This window comes from Fulmarus glacialis, unplaced genomic scaffold (assembly GCF_000690835.1).
Source record: "Fulmarus glacialis isolate BGI_N327 unplaced genomic scaffold, ASM69083v1 scaffold43176, whole genome shotgun sequence".
Lineage (NCBI taxonomy): Eukaryota > Metazoa > Chordata > Aves > Procellariiformes > Procellariidae > Fulmarus > Fulmarus glacialis.
Window position 1 is genome coordinate 3,959 of NW_009218319.1, and position 10,851 is coordinate 14,809.

A 10,851-nucleotide genomic window follows, 5' to 3' on the forward strand; every position below is an offset into this window, starting at 1 on the left:
TTTAGTGGTTCTTTGAAGATTCATGATTGTTTCTACCCTCAGTATTAATGTAAAAGAGACCAGCAGTGAGATGGGAGCTCCTAACGAACCTATGTCTAATAAAGGACATAGAAGGGGAACAGGAGGTTTTGTGGGGTAATAGTTGAGCCCAAATCACTTGTATGCCAGTACCGTAGTGTGACACTGAGTACTATACTACTCACTTCACCTGAAAATTGGTGTTTTATTTCACAAGCCCAATATAAATGAACTCAGGAGAACTTTGCTAATGGTTCCACTATGGGATTTTCAACCACTTTCATTAATGTCTCTTAGGATGGAGAGAGGGAGGTTCCAGATCAGTTGGCAGAGGATGTTTTTACAATAGCACTACACTCACCTTGTCATCCCCAAATCAGAAACATTTTCCACCACCAGAAATTTCCCACACAAGTAACGAGTACCTTCCGACTCTGCACGCACTGACATTTCAAAGTAAAGACAAAGTCTTTCCAACTACACACATGGGCTCATATTTGATGTTCACTATTCACTTTCAGCCTTTAAGGTCTGAAAGTTTTGAGGGAATCCCAAGGCTTTTCTGAAGGGATATAACATTTAGCAGTGTTATGCGTCAACACTCCTTGAAGTCAATTCAACAAGTACCTCTCTCAAAAAGTCGAACAGCTTCCATCATATATGGCACCAAGAGACGGTTTACAATAAACCCTGGAGTATCCTGTGAAAAGAAAAAAAGGGATTCTAAATAAACATTCTTTACCACTACTACATTCAAATGCTACATGACAAATTAAACAAGTGGATGAAGACACTTACTGAATCATCAACTTCTGGTACTTTTTAAACTGTATTTTTCATCTGATTTATCTGCTCAGTATTAAAACACAAACGCTTAATTTCACAAATAAGGAATGGCACATAAACATTCATCATGACTGAGAACAATAAGACTACTACAAGCCCAACTCAATTAATCTTAAAACAATTTAATGTGGTCAGTTGGCAAATGCTTTTTCTTTAGCAAAATTCTGCTGATACAATTTCCTGAAGGATACAAGAAGAGCAGTTCTTCCCTAACAGTTTTTTTTGGTGTGTTCACTACTAGAAACACTCCTGGCTAAATAGTGTACTTCTCCCCCATTGCTCACTGGTAAACCATGCTTTTGAAAGTTAGGATCACTCCATAGCAAACACCAACGCTACCAATGAAAAGATAAGACACATGCTGTCAGAAAAACATAACAAACTGATACAGAACTTCTTCTACACAAGCTTTAATCAAAGTCAAAACTACAAAGAAAAGAGAAAGAGCTTTGCAAATACAGTATTATTTCATATACTACTACTGTTTCAGATGTTTATTGTTCATTCCATTTTATCTCAATATTTAATCCAGAGAATTCCAAGTACTTTCCTTCTACAAAGAGGAATTGAACTAAAAAAAAAAAAGTTCAGATATGGAGACTGCATAACCTCTACCCAAGCTAATTTATAAACAATAATTCATCATATATTCTGCGCATTACATACTGCAAAACTGTGACAGAAACAAGAAAAAGTCAACTAAGGCCACAGAGCAATTTAGCAGTACAGCCAGAATTAAGAGTCTAGCATCCAGACACTGAATTACTGGTAACTACCGGATTGCAGGCCCTTCTTTTTATGACCAAATGTCTCCCAAGGCAATAGCTTGCATAAAGCTACCCAGACCACAACTTAATGGATTCAGAAAAAGTGTGCTTAGGAAGCAGGGTATTCCTCTAGACAAAAAACCCAAGGCTGCGAAGATTAATATGGGTCTAGATACTGCAGTCTTAAGAAAAACTTGCAATGAGCACACACCATGGAGGATCCATCCAACTGCCTCACAATACAAGAGGTAGCAGTCTTGTCTCTAGCATGGCTAAAGATGAGCTCCTGCTTAAGCTCTCCAGTCCAGGCTTCTGCAGGACTGGAAAAGAAAAACCAAAAGCTAAATCCTGATACTTGTGAGTTTTGCTGCTTCTCACAAGATGTCTCTACTTCGAGGAATTTGTGGTAAATGTGGGCATTTTCTTTCTCAAAATGCTTTTAATAGGGAAGAGAAACAGGACAAAAAAAAAACTAACTTGAAAAAAATTCTTGGAGTGCTCTTACATCTACTAAAACCTACCACCTTAAAATGAACAGTTTTCAAGAACAGACCTTCTGAACCCCATGCAACCAAAACGTACTCACCTTACAACTGACAGGACTCTTTCCTACTGCTTTACTGAAATCCACAAGTGATTCAAAAGTCTTTTGGCTGGTCATTGGAGTCTTGATGACCTGGGCAGAGGGAAGGTGAGGAGAGCGTAAGCACGTTTATGAGCAGAATCTCTCTCATTTCCCAGTCCAGCAATGATTAGACTGTAATCCAGAACACTATTCCAGAAATTCCCAAAACATTTGTTTTGCAAAAACCAGTTTCAGTGGATATATATGTAACAGACACAGAAATCTATTTTAAAGATAGATACAGCACTTTGCACATTTTGAAATTATGTGTTTCTTTAAGATACTTTCCCACTCAGCCAGTATGGATGGTAAAAGGGACCATCCTCTGGAAACCCATTTAGAGATTATAGTATAACAGGACAACTTTAAAAGTTACATAGTCTCTGTTGCCTTAGGAAACACAACGGCATCAATCTAGGGAACCATATTAACAGACATAGTTCCTGATATAAAGGGTTGTAACATCTACCCTGTGGCCAATGTAAACATGACACGGACATTTAATTCTAAAGAAAATTTAAAATCTATCTTTCAAATATGTGACAGCCTCTCAGCTTTTGAGTAGTATGTTTCCATGTTGATTTTCTTCACAACTGAGTCTTTTGTCACATGTAGTATTTTCTATACTTCACCAGAGTTGGGATGCATTAAGTCATTTATTAGACCTACCCCCCCAACACACACACACACAAAAAAAAAAAAAAAAAAAAAAAACAACTTGTATAATCTGAACTGGTTGTGATATTTGTGTTGAAACTGACCTCCATGTGCAGTAACTGAAAAATGCTATACATAAGCAGTTAAGGCTGCCCTCCTTGTTCATACAATTAAGTCACACAGAGGTTTCCCCCCCATCCTAATGATTGACGTAAGGCCAACACAAAAAAACACCGTTACAACTGAGGAAAAGGCTTGTTTCTCAGTAGAAAAAATAGTGTTCTTTTACTTTGACATTAGCTAAAAATATCTGAGATACTTACATAAGACTGCAACAGTTTCAAGAATGGATTTTTAATATACACTTCAGAATTTTGAAACATTAGCACTAGTCTTTTGGATTATTAGAGAAAGAAATCCCTTCAAAGCTACGCGCTTCTGAGCATGAGATCAACAATCTATGAAAACAGCACATAGGACTCAAAGACACTGCAGACTTGTGACCCATGAAGGACAGCTTCCATGACAGATGACTGGCAATTTCAGTAATATCTTTTATAGTTTGGGCCACTCTCTTGATTTTCTCCCGATTATTTCAAACTGAAACATCTGTTTTACATAGAAAATACTGTTTTACAGTGTTTGCCAATGCCAATCATGATTTACAGCAGTAGATCTGAAACAAAAGCAAAGCCTTAAAAAGTGTATTTATTTACTAATATTGGTGCCTTTCAAGATCAAGTCACTAAAAGCACAGCTTCTGTGTTTTAAAGTTCTTCAAATACTGCTCATCAACTGGAGTGACTCTGGGCTAGGTCATTCATAAATCAGGTGAAAAAACCCACAAATTATAAAGACTGACCACAGCAGTCATACAGGGATTGCTCTGTTTTGTTTTTTACAAATGATGATAGGTATCTTCTGTATTTTTCAAACCTCACAGAGGCTTAGTTTAGATTTCTAAAGACTATCACTTGTTTTAGGCTTGAGACAAGGCATAGAACATTTCATCCATAGAAATAAATTACTGCCAACAAGTAGTTCTTAGCACAGAAATCAATAAAGCCTATGTTAGCTTAAGGAATTATGCTAAAGATTTCTGTTATCTCTGACAACACCTACAAAATTCCTTCCCTTCCTTCTTACTACATTTCCTCAGAGCATTTAGTCACAATATACAGGGTGCAATATTAAACTAAAAAAAATTTTTAAAAATCCACATGGGTACAGAAGTTAGTGAGAGGGAATTTGCAAGTGTCCAAGCCCTCGTCAGACAACCGTACTCTGAATCAAATTTGTTCATTTCAGCCAAAAGGTTCAAACATTTCAAAAGGGGGAGGAAGAGAATGATACATTCAAAGCCACAGAGCAAGCAACTGCATATGTATTTTAATAGGAAACAAGCAAAAAATATAATAAAGTGAATCTCAGGAGTTCAAAAGGCAGGCAGAACATATTTGAAGTGCTTGTCACCAAAGCAATACTAGAACTAATCACTCATGGGACACAGGAAAAAGATTTACAGCATTTAAGGGCATGAAGTATGTGCAACTCTGGGGCAGAGTGGCCAAAATGCAAAGTTTATTTTCACTTACTCCAGAGTTTATAAATTCTAGCTGATCAAGGTCAGCCATAACAGGGGAAGGTGAGAAAAAGCAGAAGAGACACCTGTCGGTTTTTCTGCAATATGATCTTTACTTTGAAGGCTCAGATAAACTCTAATATCAGATTATTTCTTATTCTGCTCTGCATTGCAGTATTATTAGAAATTGCATGATGTAGCCAAAGAGAGTATGTTTAGAAAAGACATCTGAAGAGTTATGTAAAAACTGCTTTTTACACCTCCTTAAAGGTTGGGAAATATTGTAACATTTCCAGACAAATCATCTGTAACATTGAAACAAACATGACTGACTTTGTTTCAAAAATCACAAGGGGGTAAGATCTCACCTGCACATCATTTTCTATAAATTTCTACACTGGTAACAATCAAATTCCTGTGTCAGTCATCGGATGATTTTGTTTCAGCTGTCAGTAGTTCTTACCAATCAGCTCGCCTTCGTGCCTGAAATGACCGCCGTAAACAGCACCTCTGTTGGCAATTCAGTGGAGAACTTCGGAGCCTGGAGACTGAAGAAGTTACCTCTGTCTGTTCCCTCAACAGAGACTGCACCACCCTCTTATCACTAGAGGTAGCTTATTCCACATCAGAAGAGCTGCAAACTAAGATCTACCCTTTCATCTAACTGAATTCTTAGTGATGACAATTGCATTGCTGTGCTACAGTGGTTATTATGATGATGATGATGCTATAAAACACTTACCTCCACAAGCTTCATCATAGGCACAGGATTGAAGAAATGGAGACCACCAAATCGGTCCTGCCTGGTGGTTGAGTTAGCCAACTGCGTGATTTGCAAGGATGAAGTGTTGCTTGCAAATATCGTATGCCTGGAAAAATGGAACATATGGATTGCATAAATGACAGCTGTTTTTCTGACAGTAGGAGATTGGTGCACTAAACATAGATAGACATCCATTGGCTAACCATCTACAGAATTCTTAGAAATATCCCTGTAGATTATTTACACTTTTACCTCACACACAATAACCAGCAATGAGCTATTTCCAAACTCTTGTAATACAAAGCAAAGTTAGTTCACTTAAGCCACTATTGAGCTGACTGTGACATACAGCTAAGAGGTTGAGACTTTTCAAAACTTTTTCACGCTAGGCATGCTGAGAATGAATATTTCATCATCCCAATTCCCTACTTAAATATGGGAACATGTATGTCAACCATACCTCTTGTGTATCAGGATAAGCTTATTCTACTGTTGTGCATTTGGATTTGAACTTGCCGAGCAGATGGACACACCTTATGACTAAACATATCCAGAAGCACATCAAATGAAGCAATGTAACAAGTAAATAAACCTGGCTGAATACATCTAAAAGTGTTTGTAGCATATGCACCTGGCACAACTATTCCATACCACATGACAGTCTGGAGTTAGTCTAAGGGAGAAAAACTCCTGTTTTTAAAAAAGGCAGCTAAGACAATGCAGAGCTAACGGTGTAAGAATAGAAACAGAAGATACAAAGGTCTAAGTTTAAAAATGTAACAGGAAAAATACACGTACTCCGGAGCAAATTTATCCAGCCTCTTGAAGAGTTCATTTTTAATTTCCTGGTTCTCCACAATGGCTTCTATCACCAGATCTGTGCTGTGGACCACTGCTACTGCATCTGTGCTTGTTGTGAGGTTCTTTAAGGTCTTCTCAATGAACTCAGCGCCAGCCTGAAACATTTCCAAGAAGTTGCAATGTCTATTTACAATGATTTAATTTATTTTCACAGGAAAATCCCCTTACGTGTTCTGAAGTGTTTTTGAGCCCTGAAAAAATCACTGCCACATTTCCAAATCAGCGAGAAAGTTCCAAGTATATACAGATACAATGCTTTCACTGACAAAATTTTCCTAGCCAGTCAAATCTGCTGCGAAGCAAATAGGAGATCTTTGAATTCATTCTTTTAGGAAGACTATTTGCTGCAGTCCAACCTTCGGCATAAGAGTCTGAGTGAACAACTGGTTGGTCAATCAGTAGTTTCTGAGACAACCTGGACTTGCCCTCCATAAAGAGAAGCTTTTCCAATTTCAAACCTTTGCATTGTTTCCATTCAGTGATTATCTGGTTTCACCCCTATGAACAGATATGTGCTTGTTCATGAATACTTCAGGAAATGAAATGGCCTACACTCACTGTAGCTTCAATGCAAATGTGGGGAAAAATTATTCTGTTTTCTGACTAGTAAATCTGCCAATCACTGACATAGTTTGTGAAGACAGAAATCAAACAGAACTGCAAGACTTTGAACCAAGGGTAAATGGAGACATAGTACAAGTGAAAACATACCTGCGCACTAGAATATAATGTCATATATAAAGTACAAGTATCATGTGGACAATTTTCTTTTGGATTAAAAGACTCCCCATAATTATGTAGAGGAACTTATATTGCTCTGGTTATCCTGGTTTTACTATAATTTTTCTTTTGTACTCGCCATGCAAACAAGCCCTTTTTCATTTCCTTTGTCTGCTGCATCCTTCATCCTGGTAATCATCAATACTGGTACATATTATATATGTTAATATGTATCAAAAGAAGAATCGGATCTGCTGTGGAATTTAGAGAATCAGGCATAGCAACAAATAACCCTTAGCATACTTAGGATATAAATTTAGATGCATCGCCTGCTTCACTTAGGATATAAATTTAGATGCATCGGCTGCTTCACAGTGACTTGCTGTATGTATTACTCAGTAATGTAAATGAAAAGTACGTCTAATTTATGTTACTTCAGGGTAGTTAAACTTGCACCTTAATTTCCTTTGCAGTAACCCTGTGCCCAAGTCTAAAAAAAAAAAAAAAAAAAAAAAAGAGTCCTTACAAAGGTATTAAGACAATTTTGTTACTATTGGCTTTTGGACAAAATTGGTGCATTCCCAGGTAAGCACTCAAAGATAGCTTGCTATTAAGTTAGGATGAATAATTTGGCACCATTTCACATTTAGCATCTGTTTTAAAAGGTCACCAAGTTGATTTAAATCTTTATCTCAAGCCTGAAGTCTACAAAGGAAAGAAAATAAGGTAAGTCATCTTTCAACCTCCCTGAATGAAAAAAAAAAAAAAAAAAAATCCAAGTTCTACAGCACACTGGAAAATGTTTTCTTTTTAAGCCAGTATATTAACATGCTCTATAATACATAACTGTACACAATATCAGAACTTCAGTATGGTAGCTTTATTCTCCTAAGTTTTCCTAGAGGTATAAAGAAGATGATGTCAACCTCAGGCTTATCTGCAAATTTCTTCTTTGTCACTCTCTTCAAACTCTCTTCAATTCCTTTTGTAGACTTTTTAAGGATTTCATCTGACTGGTCTACTAACACCACAGTGTGACCACTGGCTGCTGCAACCTGAAAGTTTAAAAAAAAAAAGATTCAACATCAGTATCATAAAACAACCAACCGTATTGATTTGTGTTAGGGCAGACAATACACTAGGCAATGAATTAGGCAAAAGAGATCTAAAGAACACTGAAACAAGACTTACATGCTTTACTAGAAAAATCATAAAAACCTGCACACAGTTGGGGTGGAGGGGAAGAGAGAAAGGTCTCAAACAGCTTGAGGGAAACTGAAAAAGAAATCCATTTTTCCCCCCGAGTTGTCTGCAGAACGCTACCTGCAGCTGGAGGCAGCTGAATTCTGCAGCTATGGCTGAAGAACGAACAGCTGTCTTGAAAAGAGCAAGTGGCTTAGCTGTGATCCTTGGATCTTGTAAGGAAAAAGGGCTGTGGAGACCAAAACTGGAATGCTGGCTGTGTGAGTGGGTGTCATAAGGGATGGCTAAACCTGTGTTCCTGGGACGTAGCGTAACACAGCTCTGCTGTTAGGCCATGAGCACGTCCCTGCCACAACAGGAAGGTGACAGTGGAGTTGGGAGCAGCAGTGCAGTGTTTGCCACTCCAGGACTCTGCACAGACCTGAATGGCTGGCAAACTCCCCTTACTACACACTTGGTACAAACACTGGCTCAGCGACAGACAGCACTACTGGGTTGTCTTTTTGTTTGGTATTCAATTAATTTCAAACATATAGTGTCACTTTCTCACATGCAACAGCCTATTAAAAATCAGCTGCTCATTAATGAACAGTGAAGTAACAGATAACTTATGTTTCTCTTGTTAGTTAGCAACAGCCTATCTTCGTTTTCAGAATTCTTGAACTAACAGACTTGTAATACAATAGTTGTGGAAAACGGATGTTAAACCACGGTTCCACTGACTGTTTTTAAAGTCAGCTTAAAGACAGCTTAGGAGCTTACCTTCTGCAAACTTTTACTTTACATATAACCTTGCACCTGGAGACTAAAGATTCTCCTGTGCCCACAAGACCTACTGCAACAAAGCCAGCTGAAATGAACAATAGAGAGATATCTCCTGAAGAAAAGCATGGTGCTATTCTCATCCACGCTGCCTCACTAATCCAGCAAATAAAGGAATGCCAGACTGCCTCTGAACAGCAGCAGTATAGCTTTAACAAGCAGTATAGCGTGTCAGTGTGCAGCTGCACATTTCTTTATCGATCTTTTATTATTTTTTTATTTTCACTATGGCCATTTCATAAAAACAACTGAATCATAAAAAACGTTTAAACCAAGCTTGGACCTGCACTCTTAACACTTCATCTGTTGCTGATTGTTTGCAATGGCAAAGCAAGACTCTCCACTCTTCAGAAGAAAAATCAATAGCAAGTACATTTATAAGAGATGCTTCACTGATTATCCATTTACGATTACACCATCACTGACCAGTTGGCAAAAAATCCTAGAAAAATTAACGTCTCCCTTTTCCCACCTCATTCTTACCATATTTACATAGACAGGAAAGAAGAAAAATGGCAAAAGTTCATACCATCTCCTTGCGATTCAAACACATGCTCACTCAGGCTCTGCTATCCAATGACCTTAAGGATACTAAATAAGAAACACAAGAGTGCTGGGGAGTCAATTAATGCTTTTCTCATAGAGAAGTGCTTTTCACGTGGCAGAATCAGAAATTAAATACTCCTGGCTTTCAGCCATACATTTTAGCAGAGGTTAGCTTCTCCTGACAGCATGAGAAAGCAAGGAAAGAGCAGAGAGAATTTCTTAAGTGTTCTAAAAGGGAGGAGAAGCTTTATTAACAGGGTGCAGAGGAGACCCCACTCAGTGTTACAATAATCTGTGCTCTGAGATAATTTTGGATTGATAAATACGAGGCAGATGGTCAGCAAAACAATCCTTGGTCCTTAACAGTGGTAGGCGACTGCAATCCCTGTTACTGCCAAACACCAGACATGTTTCTCTTGACAAGCTGCTCTCTGAAAGTCTAACACAATATGCAGATCCGTTCACTTCCCCTGCAGAATGATAACCTTTGCATAGTGTGCATCTTCCTCAAACATGAGAACAACTTTCTTCAAAGTTCCTTCAGTGGAAACCTCAAGCTCTAGTATCAAGGTACAGAGGAGTGTTTTTACCAGACAAGTTAATAAACAACTAGCTAATTCCTTAGTAAAAAAAATAGCCCTGTATTCCTCCCGCTAGAGATTTGCCAGGAATGTGAGAAATCTTCAGTTTGGAGAAGGAAACCCATTAATTCATTAAGTTGGAGAATCGCTGTTTATGAACTCCAATCTCATTGTCGGTTTCCACTTGGGGATGCCTGCATACTCCAGTTATTCTTTGTGAAGTTTGTGAACTAGCCTGGTACCTTGGGCAACAGGCTCTTTCTGCGAATTAAGTAAACATCTAAATCTTAAATCACTGACAGGACCATTCAGTCTTCTGCCCAAAGCAGAAGTTAAAAATGAACTTGAAAGCCAAAGGCCTGAGATTAAGCACTGGGAAAATAAGTCCTATTTAAATATTAACCACTTCATAATTCTGCAGATGACTGACAGCTAAATGTTCATTTTGTCTGCTGTATTCTACTTTAATAACTTGTAAAATGTACTTGACCTGCTCCTTTGGCAAGTTTGAAGAAGCTTCTTTCTTGGACCAACATTTTCCAAATATTATTACACCCTGTCTGGTTTTATAAATAGTCCACACGTTGTCTTAAGAACCACCGTAAAAAATTTAAAACATCGACCTTGGTGGTTCTTGCCTACCCGTCTGACCTGAAGATACGTGGTCTAGCAAGAGAACAAAAAGTTTGAAAGTTGAGCAACCGGGCAGCAGCGGTGCAGCAGTGCTTTCTACTCCTCCGCAGCAACAAAACCAAAACCCGCGGAAGTCTGCCAGCACGGCAGCGCGGGTGCGTCCCTCCACGCTCCCAGCGGCCCTCACCCTCGGGCTGCGATGAGCACACGCTGCCCACGCCAGCTGC

General features: G+C 38.5%; 1 protein-coding gene across 1 annotated transcript; it reads right to left on the minus strand.

Annotated features, from left to right (window-relative positions):
- Window positions 1–379: 379 nt before the first annotated feature.
- On the minus strand, window positions 380–9,417 carry HADH (hydroxyacyl-CoA dehydrogenase; the record flags this gene model as incomplete). The annotated part of the gene is made up of 7 exons (XM_009580002.1): window positions 9,394–9,417; window positions 7,766–7,894; window positions 6,057–6,214; window positions 5,238–5,364; window positions 2,218–2,307; window positions 646–718; window positions 380–461 (listed from the first exon to the last, which is right to left on the minus strand). Coding segments are annotated over exons 1-7 (683 nt in total), but the record flags the coding sequence as incomplete, so codon positions are not given.
- Window positions 9,418–10,851: the final 1,434 nt, after the last annotated feature.